Genomic DNA, 17,002 nt, shown 5'->3' on the forward strand with positions numbered 1-17,002 from the left:
GGGAATATGATACAACAAATAATTAAAAAAAATTCAATAAATGGGAAAAATAATTTACAAAATTCAGACAAATCAGCAACGAATCAACAACAAAGTTTTCATTGCTGATCTGCAATGGATCAGCAACGCAATATCTATTGTTGATCAACAATGGTGATTGACAACGAAATATCTATTGCTGATTTATATAATCAGCAACCGAATTTCAACAGATAATTTGTTATTAAACAATTAGTAATGGATAATCCATTGCCAAAAAAATAGTATTTATTATTTATATTTGAAATTATTTGTTGCTAATTCCGTTGTTGAGTTTTATTAGTAAAAGATTTTAATATTATCTGCAACATACTAGTTATTTGCTAATAGGTATTTTTTTAGTAGTGTCATTTGAAAAGTTCATGATTTATCACCCTTCAAGCTGAAATTAGTATTACTCTTTAAGAATGGAATCCTCGAAAATTGGCTCCCTGATGATAATGATGTAGTTTCAAGCCCTGTCCACAACCTTTCTTAGGAAAATTCTGTCGACAGCAACAATTTCTACTTTTCAGGTGTAGTTGAGGATCTGAACAAGCACTCCAGAAAATGTATTACAGCAGAAGAACAGCAGCTGCTACAGCAGATATTACACAGTCCACTTTTTGGGACACAAATGGAAGGCAGCCTTGAAGCAAAGTATTTCCAAAATCCATGGACTCTGTAATATCTGCTGTAGCAGCTGCTGTTCCTGCCTTCCATTTGTGTCCCAAAAAGTGGACTGCGTAAAATCTGCTGTAGCAGCTGCTGTTCTTCTCATGCTCGCTATCATCATAAAAACAGTGTGTTCAATCATTCAAGTTGTTTGATTAAGCTATTTCAGCTGTATTCAGTGATCGCTTCCTCTTAAATTGCTATATATGTTCTTCTATAACTTGCTCCCCGTCTGGCTTCCTCTGCTACATTCCCGGTTGGGAATGAAGGCGTGGCAGCCATTGCAACCGCGTTTCAAGCCAAAAGCATCAAGAAGATGAGCGATCAAATGCAATCAATATGTGATAATAAAATAACATTCAAGAACTATCCATTGATCAAGTTGTTAGGATATTTTATGAAAAAAAAATATTTTTATTTATTATATCAGTTTTGCTCAAATTATTAAATTCATTTATTTTGCTTTAATGGGAAAATGGTAGCTTTAAAAAAATCATTAAATTGTTTTTGTAGTGCTAATAGGTTGATTGAACATCATTGCAAATTCACAAGTTATCGCCGGGCAATCGTTTAAGTTTACAAGTCAACCCAAGAAATGAAGATTTTGACTGAAAATCATAATTATAAGACCTAGCCTGCTCTATTATTCTGTCCGAGACCGGAGCTAAGTGTTAGGTAGATCAACCTAACACTACCTAACACGGTCTGTTTTTTGAGGAAAAAAATATTTTAAAAATCAAATCAAATTTCACTTGTATTTTGACTACCCGGTTCATAACCAGGTTAAGGTTTTTCCAACCCGGCTCAATATAAAACCTGAGGGCCAGATCCTGTACGACGAGTCACTTGAGTGACTCTTCTGGCAAATATTTTTAATTTATTGAAAACAGTTTTAGTTGTTAGTCTTTGGGTGCAATAAATCCCAGTTTAAACTCGTCGGAAGATCAAGATATAGTGTGGTTAATTTGTTTTTTCAGACCAGCCAAGATGATGTGAGAAATGTTTTATTCCTTAGCAGCATCTTCTAAAGTTTAAGATTATAGACTGGAGGGGGCGGGGCTAGGAAATTTTTCAAGACAGGATCTAAAAAACAAATCTCCAGGAGGGCGAAATATAAATTTTAAATTGTTTATTATTATTATTTTTTTGCAGGTAGACCTCCCTCAGTTCCGCCCTGACGGACTAATAAATCTCACTTTAAAATTAGATCTACAACTAGCATGAATAAAGTTGTTAAACTAACCTCATGAGTGTAGCTTATTTAATAAGATACTGTTTTCTAAATTTTTACTAATTTAAATATTATAAATTTTAGAATTAAAATTTAAATGGTTATTAATTTTAAAATATTAAAAAATTAATCAAAATATATAAACTGACTCAGACACCTGTTATAAAAAAAAAAATAGTTGATAAACAAGGAGTGTAATCAGGCAGTGCATTTGTTAGGTTTGGGGAGTCATTTGCATACAGCTCCTAGAGAGAATTTTCATGGCTGCTTCATAGCAGTGCAATTTTCATAGAACTCATAACCTCCAGTCACAACTTCAGAACCCCCATTAATTCAAATTAGACTTATTCAGTTTTAACAAAAATAAAACCAAGCCGAAGAGCTCTTTCATTAAGTAAAGATTCAGTTCAGTTGGATTGGATAAACCAAACCGTCCCTACAAAAAGTTATATTTGCTCCATTGCGAACCAGGATCTCCTTAATCCGAAGGCAGAAGGCTATGCAAGCCCTACCTCTTGTCCGTGTAAAGAGTAACACAATGAAGAAACTGATCTAAATATTTTGTGTATCTAGATTTAGCTAGCCAATATATCCATAATTCTTGAACCAAAAAGTAACACTGAGGAAACATATAACTATTCATGGTATGTTTGATAGGACACAATCCTATTTAATGATAAGAAACACAACTAATCACAGTTTATCAATCATAAAACATTCAAAAGAAGAGGAACTATGCCCTCTTTTGGGCAATGCTGTTGTTCAAACCTATTGACTTCGTGTGAATATATATGATGATACAATCATAACAGAATTGCGGCGAAATATATAAAATCAGACTCAAATTACATGGTGTATACCAGCAATGACTTGTCATTAGAAATCAGTTTTTATTAAATTAGGGTGCTGAGATTCCTACACTCCTAGAGTAACTAACACCAGCTGATGGGAAACTTTTAAAAGAGAAATCAGCAATGCATTTGCAAAAAAATCCGAAGGCATCGCCTTTGCACATAGCGTTTTCTGAAAGAACTTCTCAAAAATGTTCTACAGTTTTCATAAACCCAAAGGTAATGTTGGCAACCCTACATTTCGCAAGAACAAGGGCATTGCCTTTGCACATAGTGTTTTCTGAAACAATTTTTCAAAACGGTTTCTGAAACAAGGTGATATCAGGAATCCAACATTTCTTGCTCTAAATTAACACCAGCTTGTGAGAAACATTTTGAAAGCAACTCAATAACAGTCTATAAAGCGACTGACTTTACACCATGTTATCTTATTTTCAAGAACAGAAACTATATATATAACAAAAACCAACATTAAAATAGATAATTGTGCATCGAAAGCATCTAACTTGATTCCTTAAACCATAAATTTCAACCAGTCACTACTGCCAAACTTGATCAAAATTAACAAAATCACACAACAGACATAGCACCAAAAAAAACCCTCATCAAGCAAGCATAATTAACCAACAAAAAGCTTATTGTTAACCATAAAGAATCCAACCAACAATCCATAAGCAGTCAAAACTCAAAAACCTAACAATAATCCTTTGAAAAACAACAGGGTCCTGTCTAAGGGTGATTCAGTTAGTCACCACCAGCCTTCTGATAAACATAGGTGAGGCCACACTTACCACAATAATGCCTATCAAAATGATTAGCCATAAAAGTACCAGCCCCACATTCGGCATTTGGGCACTCTTTTCTCAGCCTCTGGACTTTGCCACTGTCATCAACTTTATAGAACTGAAGAACAGCAAGCTTGACCTTCTTCTTCTTGTGCTTGATCTTCTTGGGCTTGGTGTAAGTCTTCTTCTTTCTCTTCTTGGCTCCACCCCTCAAGCGAAGCACCAAGTGGAGTGTGGATTCCTTCTGAATGTTGTAGTCTGCAAGTGTACGTCCATCTTCTAGTTGTTTTCCGGCGAAAATAAGACGTTGCTGGTCTGGTGGGATGCCTTCCTTGTCTTGGATTTTGGCTTTGACATTGTCGATTGTATCTGAAGATTCGACCTCGAGGGTTATGGTCTTCCCCGTCAAGGTTTTCACGAAGATCTGCATGTCTTCTGTTCTCTTGCTTTCCTCTTTTTTGCGACGCAGCTGGTGAGCAGCGGGTAGTTTTTATATTAGGGTTTTGTTTATTGGCAGCGTACGAGTTTCTCCCTTGTTTTTCCACTTATTTACAATGAAAATCCATAATTTGGAGCAGGCGTTTTGGTGGGCTGGATCAAGATTATCATAGACCAATTTTATTTTTACTCTTATGGGCTGGACCATTTATATATGAAGAATCCATTAAGAGAATACATATAGAGTCTAAACTTTAGTTGTCATCTGATCTAGAAATTGACCACTCCATTAATTCATTAATTATTTTTATTAAAATAATATTATTTTGTTCATTTAAAAAAACAAAAATTAAGCGGGCTTGCTCAGGTTTATTAAATCAATCGATCACTAAATTTTTTTTTGAATTAACTAAGATCAAGTTAATGTTTTTTTTTTCAAATTTAGCTTAAAAATCAGCACTGACAAGGTTTAGATCACGTATTTTCTAGATCAATCCATGGAATTGAGCTGGGTCTAAACATTATAGATTAAATTGTGTTCTTTTAGCCCAAGTGTAGAGTGAAAAAACACTGGATCCATCAACTCTGAGTATGTGATAAAAGAATAAAAACAACGATTTGTGTCTCAAGTTACTGTCCAAACTTAAAACGTATAGCAGTTCGGCAAAGTACGAGAAAGCCGTTGTCCTAAGACCATGTACGATGATTTTTCATGATCAGAATACCAGAACTTGCTAGCAGAAGAGAAACCTCAAACTGTGCTGTACAAGCCTTGCTCTATGTGTGATCAGAACACCAGGGAGTGAGGCCTGCATACTAAGCTAACTTGGACTTGGCTCCCTTGAGAAGGATTCCATGTAACCTTACATGCCACCTTACACTTGAATGAACCAAAGAAGACAAGACCTTCAATGGGGCTGGACCAAAAAGGCAAAAACAGGGCGAAGTTACCCTAACATGGAGTCCACGATCAGTGATTAGCTTCCTTTCCGGTCCTGTGCTTAGTCACCTTGCTCGGACTCACCTGGGCTGTTTCTAACTCCAACACTATTTGAGTCACAAACACAAAAACTATACACAGCATTACAGAGAAAACCACTGACAATTTTCTTTTCAAGTCACTGCTTTTAACTACAGCAATGAATGGACAATTCTACTGGTGCAAGTTAATTTAGCTGATAAAGGCACAAAAATGTGATTACAATTAAATTAACAATGCTAAAATCATTATTTGACTTTTACAGAGCATTATAGAGTAATTTTTGGTTATCTAAACCACTCTTTATTAATTTAAGAATACTAAAATGGTTCACAGGAAAGGAGCAAGGAGTATAAGCATGTGTTATACAAATCAAGATGAATAATAAAGTGCCAATAACTCTGAGAATTTAGCATAAGTTCAAGAAAGAAGAAGAACAGGCAAACTAACAGGACAGGTTTTTCTCAGCTCGAAGACATTGATTCAATAATTTCCGATCTGCTTCTGAGCAACATGAGCTATCTTGGGCCAATCTTCACCACCTTGGCGACACCTTTCGTCTAACAACACACACTCGGTGATTGACAATGAGGAAAGTGAGGCTGGCAACCCCAAAGCAGGCAAGGATGCAATCTTCGGGCAGGATCGTATATGCAAATATTTAAGATTCAAGAGATCATGCAGACCCGTAGGAAGTGATTCAAGGTTTGCACATGCTGAAATTTGCAAACCCTTGAGTGAGCTCGGAAGCTTCTCTTCTGGAAAAGATACAATTCTAGGGCAATTGAGAATGCTCAGATCTTGAAGAGATGATAGACTTTGTAGCCCATCTGGTAGATCCTTCAAATCATTGCACGCTCTTATTGAAAGATATTGCAGAGCGAGAGGAAACCCTTTTCCTGAAAATGACCTTAGTTTCGGACAAAACAAAATTTCTAAGCGTTGGAGGGAAGGAAGATCATGTAAGCCTAACTCCTCTTGCAATGTCCTCAGCCGATAGAAGTGCTTGATCCTGAGTTCTTTCAGTGAACTTAGTGCCTGGAAAAGGCCTTCAGGAAATACTTCTGTCCTCCGAAAGTTTGAAATTTCCAACGATGATAGAGAGGTGAGGAGTGGGACCGAACTCCAGATTGTCTCATTACAATCGTCTAGCAACAGTTCACATAAAGCTGGAAATTTTGGAAGACTTGAAATATTGGGGCAGTTCAGAACAGCAAGCTCCTGGAGCTTCGGAAATTCGCCATCGTCAATCTCTTGCCATTCCTTCAAATTTCTCATGTCTTCAAGCTTTAGTTTCTCCAAGGAAGGAAACCCCTTAATCTTTCCCTCACCATAAAACTCACGGCCAATGCTTTCGACCTCACACATCATATATATGGAGAGATATTTGAGAGAAGGTAGTTGCCCGAGAGGTGGCAGGGTTTTGCAGTAGTTACAGTGAAAGAATTCGATCTTTTCTAAGTGGGATAACGAAGAATATCCCATCCAATTTGGAAACTTCGCACCAGGATACACGTCAATCCTTAATTCTCTAAGGTTAGTAGGCGGTTCTAGACATTCAAGCAACTCATCATCAATTCCATCTGGTCGACATCTGCCCCATCTTAACACCAGCTCGTTTATATATTGCTTCTTCTTTAAGTTGGCCTCCTTCGCTTCTGTGATGTTAGGAACATCTCCAACCGTATCAATACAAAGCGTTGCTCGAAGCTCGTTCATGTTCTTCAACTCGCTAATTCCACACCCAATCTCTTTTCCAGCAACAATTCTGTGTAGCCTTTGCAAAGAAGTAAGTTTCCCAATGTCAGGAGGCATGGATATGAGCTGCCCGCATCCAGTCAAATTAAGATGGTGTAGATTCACCAAATGATTTGTGTCTTCAGGCAAAGCACGGAGATTCTTGCAATTGATAAGAACCAGAGTCTGCAGATTGTAGAGGCTGCAAATTGATTTAGGTAGCACCCTGATGAAAGTGTGAGAGAGGTCAAGAAACCTGATATGCCTCAAATTTCCCATTAAATCTGGCAACTCCTTTATAGCAGAATAACACAGGTCTAGTGACCGTAAGCATCTCAAAGAGGGTATCAAATCATGAGGGACCTTCGCATGAGGCTCCCTGTCCCTGCAAAGCAAAAGCACCGTTCGTAAGCTTTTTGATGCACGGAAGGCCTCAAACGGAACAGATTCAGAATTGTTAACCAACACAGCTGAATGCCGAACTTTTTCTCCAATGTCTTGCAATTTTTTAACATCCAATGTGAAGCATGATTCCCCAGCTACAAACTGTGCCAGGTCATGTATCAAGTCATGCATAACAAACTTCGAGGGATTGGTTTTGGATCGTTGAAAAAACGACCTCAACAATAAATCGTGAAAATAGCCAGATGCGACATCTTCCAAGCATCTCCTTCCCTTAGAAATAACAAAACCCTCTGCCATCCATAGCAAGACTAGCTTCTCCTCATCAAAGTTGTGATCTTTTGGAAATATGGAGCAGTATATGAAACACTGCTTCAGATGTGCCGGAAGATGATTGTAGCTTAGCCTCAGAGCCGGCAGAATTTCATTCTCCCCCGCTTCCAAGTCCCATATATCGCTTTTCAAGATCATTTCCCATTCATAAACTTCAGTTGTCGAGTGTAGGAGTCCTCCAAGTGCCTTTGCTGCCAGAGGCAAACCTCCACATTTCTTCAAAATTTCCTTGCCAATTGGTACCAAGTTTTGATGTGCATCTTCATTCCCATCTATAAATGCCCTCTCTTTGAACAACAACCAGCAATCATTTTCAGATAAACCTTCCAAACGGAAAGGTGGAAATGTGCCCGTGATTGATGCAACCTTTTCACTTCGGGTAGTTACAATGATTTTACTTCCAGATGCTCCAGCTCTGAAAGGAAGGCGAACCACATCCCAGTCACTTTTCTTCTCATGCCACACATCATCAAGCACAAGTAAGAACCTTCTCCCCCTCAACCCATCCTGGAGACTTGTTTGTAGGATATTCAAATCCATGAGATCACAACTTTTCCTTTCAACAGACTCCAAGATCGATTTTGTCAGCCTTTGAGCATTGAAGTCATCAGAGACACAAATCCACATCTTCAAATCGAAATGGTGAGTCACAGTTTCATCATTGAACACAAGCTGAGCGAGAGTTGTCTTTCCCAGGCCTCCCATGCCCACGATGGGAAGAACCCCAACATCATTTCCACAATAGTCATCAGACACTAACAAATTTACAATCTCCTTCTTATCCTCCTTCCTACCAAAAACACAGGATTCGTCGATTAAGGAGCTAGTTTGCAACCTCTCCCTGTCCCTCGTTTCGGTCCATGTTGCTCCAGCTCCCTCTCTCAAACCAAGCTCATCCCTTTCTTTAGCTATTTCATCTAGCCTCTCATTGATTTCCTTTATCTTAGGAGCTAACCCAAGTTTAAAGAGAAAATCTTTAGGCAGAGAGATCAAGCTGCTAGCCTTTTTCTCTTGGTTGAACCGAAAAGCTTCAGTTGCAACCTCATCCAGCAAATCGTCTGCATCATAAGCGACTTCTTTGAGGTCGCTTAGCCAAAGCTTCACTGCCATGTCATTTATTTGCCTTGCCTCAGCATCATTAAGCACAGCTTGAATTTTTGCAAGAGTTCTTGTTAGTTTCTTGAGATCCTTGTCAATGCCAATCCGTGCACCAAATTCTCTCAAGATAGGTGAAGCTAAGTTTTCAAGAGCTACCTGCAGTGCGGCAGACAGAAAAGCCTCTCCAATGACTGTAGCCATTTCTTCTTCAAAAAAGAAAAGAAAAAGTAAATTTCAAGCAGAAAGAAAACCGGTGAGCAGAGCTATGAAATCCCCAAAAAATAATATTTTTGTGAAATGGGGTGTGATTTATGATCAGATTAGGTTGATTGAGATCATGGAACCAACGAGGAAACGAGGAGGAAATGAGTCTAAAGTCTTTTAATGAAGTGGATGACGTCTGTTTGGTAGTGTTTTATATGATTTGTGGTCAGATTAGGTTGATTGAAATCATGGAACCAACGAGGAAAAGAGGAGGAAATGAGTCTTAAAGTCTTTTATCGTGCAGTGTGCTGAAAGCATTCCCGAAAATTTTAAATTATTTTTTTATATATTTTTATATTGTTTTGAAAAATTAATATTAAAAATAATTTTTAAAAAATAATAAAAAATTATTTTAATATATTTCTAAATACTTTTTTTTAAATAAGTTAAATAAACTAACGCCGACAGAATTGACTAAAGTAATTTGTTGTTTAATGTAGCAGTAATAACACTGACAGAATTAACCAAAGTAATCGGTTGTTTACTGTTATCATTTTTCTTATGTAATTGAATTACCTTGTATTTTTTTATTTGTTGTTTTTTATTACATTTATTTTTTAAAATAAATTTAATTTTTAAATTAAATAGAATGGAATGGTTAAATATAAAACAATAATCACTTCATTTTGTTTTTTTCAATTTAATTTTATAAGAACTTTTGCATTCAGATTATATAAACTGTCTCAACAAAGTTTTTTTTTGTGAAGGGCAATAATCATAATAAAGTGACAATGAATTTCTAATAATAATTTTTTTTATTCCAGATATAATATTGATAGCTCATTTATTTTAATTAATTATTGCTAAATATTTTTTTTTATTCATATTCTATGTTTAAATCAAATTATTAAGCTCTGCCTGGTCTTATTAGATCCAGTCAAAATTATGAATAAAAGTATCAAGTTTTTCTTGCGTCGTCTAAGTATTTTTTTTGGCATGCCAAACCGGCGCACAGCGCAACACGGATCTAGTCAATGATATATATTTCTTTCATTGACTTGATTTAGATAACCAATGTATTCAATGGGAAAAGTTCAAAGCTAACCACCCTGGTTAATTAAGTAACTCAAAGGCTCAGCACATAGCAAGGACAAGGCTCCAATTTTATGACCAGGCTAATGCAAAGATGCGGTCAATCACCAGCACTGATGGATGGTGATTACAAACATTAACCTATAATCCAGGCCACATGCACAGCACCCAGTCTTTTAGAGCAAGCCGGGACCGGTGTCAATCAGTAGAGAATGATAGAATGCAAAGAGTTCAAACACAATTCTCCAACATAACAATGTTTTTTTTTCAGATCTGGATAAATGAGTTTCGGAATTTTTACACCATTTGAACCTGTATAGCACTCAGCTTTGCAACTCAGTTCCACACAATCGTCGTATGCATGATAACAAATTAAATACAACATCCTAAACAAAATCTACATCATATTCTGGTATTATGTCTGATTTAATGTATTTTAGATTGTCACTGATGCAAAAAGATTTGTTTTTCCCTTTTCTATGGATAAAATCAACACCATCAAAGAACACGTTAAGTAACACAGCGGTAAGTTACCAGGTGATCAACAATTTCACCTCTGTATGTAATTTTCACCATCTGCCCCTTCTGCAGTCCATAGTATTGCACAATAGCATCGGATTCTAGCATTCTTGGGAGCTGAAAGGAAAAGGCAAATAAAAACAGTCGGATAATGTGCTTTAGCTTGATCAATCATTTAACAGATACCTTTGCCACAAAAACAATGGAATCGGAACATGCTAGATAGTACAGCTGTAGCAGAATTTCAACCTTCTAATTCTCAAGAGAAAACCAAGTGAATGTTGCTTGTAACTTCAAATTTATACTTCTAAACAGAACTTTAAAGAAACTGTTTTCAGGTATGAGCGTAGCCTCCATGCCCTACACCATACCAGGCTTCATGCGTTACCCTAAATTTGTAATGAAAAGCTCCACAAAAACAATCTGCTTTGGAAGGTTACCTTTATGAGCAACTAGATTCCAACAAAAATAAATGTTGTGGAACTAAAAGTATAATTGAGGTAATAATTTCAGGGAACAGGGAGACCTATAAATGTGAAATGCAATGCATGTCTGCGTAAATCTACATAAGGATGTTGATATCAAAAGTATGTCCATTTAAAATGCCATTCACTTTTTTGGCATCTCATCTTATAACTACATAATACCTGTTTGTCTTCCAACTTGTATTTGTTCATAACCTGTTGCTTCTGCTCAGTGGTCAGTATATCCATCTGTGGCTGCAGAACATGCTTGGTGATGTTCACCAGCAGGTCAGTGATCTGAATGCAAAGAAACCATCATGTGATTGTCAAACGCTTTAATGAGAAACCTTTTTAAACATAAGCTAAATTCTAAACGGACTATAAGCTATATAAAGAGGAAATGCTAGTCGGTTGACAATTTTCCTAACTTTGGTGGCGAAGGAGCATAGAAAAATTGCAAGGACATAGGAGTACCACTAGTATAACAGACATGATTGTAGAGTAACTAGCATGGCCTCTAGCAGCCAGAAAGTAGTATCATTCCTTAAATGCCTGGGCGCTCTAACTTTTAACTGATGGCCTTACAACGAACTGCAGTATGAAAAATTATTCAGCAACAAGGGAACATACTTGAAAAACCTCCACTTTGAATGGAAACTTCTCCAGCTCTTTCTTGGCAAAATTGTTCATTTTGCTTTGCAAGATGAGTATGAGCCCATGTAGAGACTCTTTGTTAAGAATCTGACCATAAACAGTCCTGATATTTGCTGTTTTAATTTCATCAGTTCCCAAGAACATCACCAGGGTCTGCAGAACAGTTCAAGAAAACTATGACCAGGATTTCCATACAAATTTTGCCTAATAGAAAGTACTTAAACAAGGGCTGCTCCTGTCTCATATTTCCACCTTCACATGTTACTCCAAGCATGAGATTTGTAAGAAAATAAAAGGCCAACTCAGGTTTTGATCCACAAAATTCAATTCGAAATCCATTTCTTCATCATTTCTGTATAACCTGCACTAATATGTTTGCAACCCCAAAACTTGTCACAATCAACCAAGTAACGTGCCCAACAAAAAGAGTGATTACCCCAAGGATAAGTCATAAAAATGCAACAAACCATCATAAACACCATTTGGCGTGCATATGCAACAGCCCATTTTTCAGCAAAATAACACTCAAAATACCTATTCATTTCCTTTTTCTCTTCAAAAAGGGTCATGTCCTTTACTGAATCAAAACATAATGAAAAACAAGATTTTAAACAGTCTACTAAGGCATAAACTTTATAAATAGTATAAAATAATGCAATCAAAAGATGCCACATTACAACTCCTCTGTCCTCTACGCAAAAACCCCGTGAAAATAAACAAATATAAATTATAAAAAATACTATATTATTATTATTGTAAAAACCCACATAAAAAAAAGCGATGGAAATACTCAATAAAACAACAACAACAACAACGATAACAATAAGCACACCTTCTTATGCGGATTGGAGCGGAGAGAAACAGAGAAGCGGAGGCTCTCAAGGTCAGGGCTATTACCAAAAACGGAACGGAACTCAGGAAGCGAGCGACTGAGTTCTGAGTCAAGCACGTCATAACCACGGTCTTTGAGCATTTCCAAAACCGTCCTTCGAGAAATGTAGTATCTGTAGCTCTGTGCTGACCCTTCGTCCACAAAATCCGTCAGGCATCGATCGCGGTAGAGGACGCCGTGGAAGGAAGCGCCGTTGCAGTTAAAGGTCTCTGTGGTTGCTGCCATTGCCAAGTTCTCTTACTCTCTGTCGCTCTCCTCTATCTCTCAGACTGACCGCCTCACGCTGCTTGTGTGTGTTTTTAACAGGAGGAGAGTGTGCTCTGTTTGAAGCGTAAAGGTTTTATAGGCCCATTTAAGTCATTGGGATGATTTATTTCTTGGATTACAATTTGGGCCCTCTCGGTAGATATATGATCCAACCTGGCATAAACCAGGCAAGGTTTGGTATCTCAACTTAAAACCTTGTTTAGATTAGGTTTTAAAAAACATTAAAGGCTAATTAAAAATTTAGATTGATTTATGTTAGTATTTTTAATAATAAAAAAAAATTGAGTTAATCCGTGAGATGAGTGTTGTGAAGGATTAATTCCGGGTAACCATGATTTATACCTTGGATTGAATTGAATAATTTTGGTGGTTTTTAATAATATTTTTACTTGAAATATATATTAAAATAATTATTTTATATTGATATATTAAAATTATTAAAAAAAATAAAAAAATAATTCATTTATATTTTTTCAAGAAAAAAAACTCTTTTAAAACGTAATCATACGTATTAAAAACCTTATTTTATGCTTTTAACCGTAGGGGACGAGAGTTTTTGGACGAAAGACAACTTCCTCAAAGACTCAACTACATTAGACGACATGTCATCTACGTCACACAACAAAAATCTGCCATTTACTTGCAAGATGCAACCACCACCAGCATCATTTTCACCACCATTAAAAATTTCAAGAAATACAGAGAGCGAGCGAGCGAGAGAGACAGAGAGAGAGGTGGGTTTCATGGAGGAGCAGGGCAAGCAAAAAAAGAAGAATAAAAAGCCATTATCATCATCTTTTTGCCCCATAAACAATCTTGATGATGGTTGCCTTATGCACATCTTCAGCTTCTTATCACCAATTCCAGGTCTGTATCCTTTTCTTTTTCACCTGTATTTTTATGCCTCTCTCTGCTTTTACGTGTTGTGTGAACCTTGATTGAATAAAAAGTTGAAACTGTTTGCATATACTTTGGTTTAGTCAGGTGTATTTGGCCTTATAGTGTAAAACCCTATTCTCGGAATTTGTTGATAGATCCATGCAAGATTGAGTTTTCAGCTATTTTTTACATCTGGGGTCTTAAGAGATTGGTGTCGTTTTGTGAAAAGTGTTGATCTTTAGTTTATTTTTGCCTAGATTTTGTTAAGGTGACCATTTTTTATGCTTAGTCTTTGGAGTTTGTGGTCTTTTGGGAATTGGTAGAGTATTAAATTTAATTCATTTGGTTGATAAATTGCAGATTAGAGAGGGAATCAGCATGAATTATGCGAGTGAACCTCGTTAATTTATATAACTTTTGCATTGCTTATTTAAGGTTCACCAACTGAAGAAGATTCGATTGGAAATTGCAAACACAATTTACTGGGGAAAATGAGGGACTAACAATGTTAAGTTAAAACTTTATTTGCAGTGGCTGCATAAATTTCAATGATTATTTTTGGTGACTACATTTGGCTCAGTTGTTATACAGCTGAGGAGGGGGTGGGGTGTCATGTGAAATAACCTTTTAGTGCAAGAATGTCTTATATTTGTATTTTGGCGGCTAGCATATTTTTCTGTTATTGTTTTAGTGTTTATTCTGTTAGGCAAGTAAAATTTTTTTATCTTAAGTGGAAAACAACAATATGATAATTCTGTGATAAATTTACACCCTTGACACTTGTGTGGCATAATTTTGAGCAATCTGTGTCACGAATTGCTACTGAGTTTGCAGATCGGTATAACACCGCCCTCGTTTGCCACAGATGGTGTTACTTGGCATGTCATCCTCGCTTATGGCTCCGAGTAGAACAATCTGCCAAAGATTTATCAGAGCCTGGAGTTTTCCCCAGCATTGAGAAGGCTGTCTCTGCTGCTAGGTATGTATGGTGACATTTTCTACATATATTTTTCAGGAAGAACAGAGGGAAACAAAATCTTATCATGGTTATTGTCCCTTTAGGCCCGGCGACACCATCCTAATTGCAGCAGGTGGTAGGCATCTTGCCTCTAATATTCAAATAAACAAACCTCTTTGCCTGGTATGTGCTGATGATTTATACCCAGTGATGTTATTCTGTCTTTAACTATAGCCTATTGTTAATAAATACCTCACGAGTGGACTCGTTGGTGGAATCCTCTAGCTGTCAGTATCTTCTACATTGGTTCTTGACCAAGGATAAATCAAAAAACTTGACCTCAAGGCTGGTCTGGCATAACCATGACCGAGGTTACATTACTTCAAGGGTCCTTTTTTTAATTAGGTCCCTTTTCTTTCTATTTAACAAACCTTAACCATTTTTATTTTTTTTCATTTGAGTCTCTTTTTTTGTAGTCAGTACACAGTGCACAATACTCGTAGGATAGGGATAACATTGATTCAACCGTACTTGCCTGATCCACAATCCTTGTTGGAGCATCTGTGCTTCATGTTTTGCCCTTGGAAAATGATCATTGTTGACCAACTGCTTATAGTTTGCCCCATTAATTGAATCATCTACATGTAGGTGCTGTCAACATATGATGGCTCTTAGTCAGGTACACATCGGCACACAGTTTATGTCAACTTAATGTTCAAAATCCGATTGGCATCACCTTGGCAAATTGTACAATGCAGATTCACTGTAGGTTATTTATTTTTTCTCTTTCAATGATTCTAGATTTTACCACATGAAGAAATCAAGCTTCATGAATCATAGTCATGTAAAAATAAGCGGCTATGTGTGAACCAGTATTTTGACCATGATGTTGTTTTCAGCACTTGGGATGGGAACGTGCTTTGTTTTTTATAATAGTTACATGCACTTTTTGAAACCTATTCAAACTACATGTGGCTGGCATTCTTCGATTTATTACTAGGGAATTGAATAGTGAACTTATGTAGTAGATAATTTTTTCCAGATTCTGCATCTTCTATCACAATTTACTTTGTTCAGATTGGTGGTGGTCAGCTTCCTGATGAAACAACTCTCTTATGTTCTCGAGGTTCAGACAGGTGTGTTGAGATTTATTTTTTCTCCACATCATATTGTTGGATGGTGATCTGACTAGAGTTTTCTCCATATAAATTATGCGGAGCCTCAGTGCTTTTGGATCTCAGTTTGCTAATATTGAAATTAAAGGATGTCTTTCAGGTCCTCAGAATTTATGCTTGTATCATTGGTATGGCATTCATATTGCTCAGTGATGCACTAATGCACATCAGACCATCACTAAAACATGCTCAACTTCTTGTGTATTTCTTTGTATGATTATAATGAGAAAATCGCTTCAAATCAACTAATATGACTAGAGTAAGGTTACATGCCCACAATATTTTATGCAACTGGGATGCCTGATCGTCTGGCTCCTTATTAATATCTCTTTTGATTTTAATGTTAGCTACTTTCCTTGCCTGGCCTCTGTCAGAGGATTTTGTTGTCCAACAGTTTAGAGTGTACTCCTCAAAATGATACCATCCTAAGCCACAAAATTTGGTATATCCTGTTCAATTCTTTATGCAGTGCACTGGAGTTCATATCTACGTGCAAACTAGCAAACCTAACAGTGAAGGCAGAGCTTGGTTGCTGCTTGCTTCACAGAAGTGGAAGGCTAACCATAGACAGTTGCATACTTCAATGTGAGGCAAGCCCTTTGGACTATCTCTCGTGCCCCATCATCAGTACAGCAGGGGGGGATGAGGTGGTGTCTTCCGCAGTGAAAACTAAAGGTAATAGAGTTTCCGTTTCCCAAACCAGGATTGAAGGAGGTGCCAAAGCTGTCCGGACAAGCGGGGACCTGACATTGCAGCAAGTTCGAGTCATTTATGCTCGAACTTTTGTTTATTTCTGGTTTGATGTAGATTCTCAGTGATGATGGATTGTTCATCCCGATCTTGTCTGTGCCATAATGGAACTAGTTACATTATTGTTTATCACTGCTGTATTGATTCCCAATTTAGATAATTTAATCTATCAAGACGCTTTCTAGCTTTCTTTGCATAATTTCCAGTACAGTACACTTGCCCTCCTGTGATTTCACTTCATATGATAAAAAACTCCAGTTCTTTTCTATAATTTGACAAGTTTATTTCTTCCTCGCTTACCATAATTGTCTTTATCTCCTGCATTCCAATTCTGATAATGAATGCTTTTGCTCTGAAAACCCACAGTTGATCTCTTTAAAAGCTCCGCTGGACAGAAGCTTGTGCAATGAGAAAGTTCACAGTACAGACAATCTACAAAAGAGTAACCAGACGCCACATCAGTCCAAATAATAATGCCACCAACACCAAGCCGTTGCCAAAGCAAAGATTCAACACAATAAGTTGCCTGTTGCCAAAGCAACTGATAATAGTCATTGAAATGAACTCAACGACTGTAGAAATGGACCATTTCTTTTGTTGG

The 17,002-nt window shown here is 36.9% G+C and overlaps 4 protein-coding genes across 4 annotated transcripts; 1 reads left to right on the forward strand and 3 right to left on the reverse strand.

The window, feature by feature from the left end:
- Positions 1-3,394: 3,394 nt before the first annotated feature.
- On the reverse strand, positions 3,395-4,075 carry LOC118061227 (ubiquitin-ribosomal protein eS31 fusion protein). The gene has a single exon (XM_035074645.2). It carries the CDS (start codon positions 3,988-3,990, stop codon positions 3,520-3,522), a length of 471 nt encoding a protein of 156 aa, XP_034930536.1. The 5' UTR covers positions 3,991-4,075; the 3' UTR covers positions 3,395-3,519.
- Positions 4,076-5,317: 1,242 nt separating this feature from the next.
- LOC118061226 (putative disease resistance protein RGA3) lies at positions 5,318-9,009 on the reverse strand. Its single transcript, XM_035074643.2, has one exon. The coding sequence runs from the start codon at positions 8,746-8,748 to the stop codon at positions 5,461-5,463; it is 3,288 nt and encodes a 1,095-aa protein (XP_034930534.1). The 5' UTR covers positions 8,749-9,009; the 3' UTR covers positions 5,318-5,460.
- A 1,211-nt stretch (positions 9,010-10,220) lies between these two features.
- On the reverse strand, positions 10,221-12,666 carry LOC118061228 (DNA-directed RNA polymerase V subunit 5A). The gene is made up of 4 exons (XM_035074647.2): positions 12,313-12,666; positions 11,457-11,633; positions 11,010-11,123; positions 10,221-10,479 (listed from the first exon to the last, which is right to left on the reverse strand). Exons 1-4 carry the CDS (start codon positions 12,595-12,597, stop codon positions 10,354-10,356), a joined length of 702 nt encoding a protein of 233 aa, XP_034930538.1. The 5' UTR covers positions 12,598-12,666; the 3' UTR covers positions 10,221-10,353.
- Positions 12,667-13,226: 560 nt separating this feature from the next.
- Positions 13,227-16,600, forward strand: LOC118061229 (F-box protein SKIP5). Its single transcript, XM_035074648.2, has 5 exons — positions 13,227-13,506; positions 14,353-14,497; positions 14,581-14,659; positions 15,554-15,612; positions 16,121-16,600. Exons 1-5 carry the CDS (start codon positions 13,242-13,244, stop codon positions 16,467-16,469), a joined length of 897 nt encoding a protein of 298 aa, XP_034930539.1. The 5' UTR covers positions 13,227-13,241; the 3' UTR covers positions 16,470-16,600.
- Positions 16,601-17,002: the final 402 nt, after the last annotated feature.

The sequence above is a fragment of the Populus alba genome, chromosome 1, assembly GCF_005239225.2.
Source record: "Populus alba chromosome 1, ASM523922v2, whole genome shotgun sequence".
Lineage (NCBI taxonomy): Eukaryota > Viridiplantae > Streptophyta > Magnoliopsida > Malpighiales > Salicaceae > Populus > Populus alba.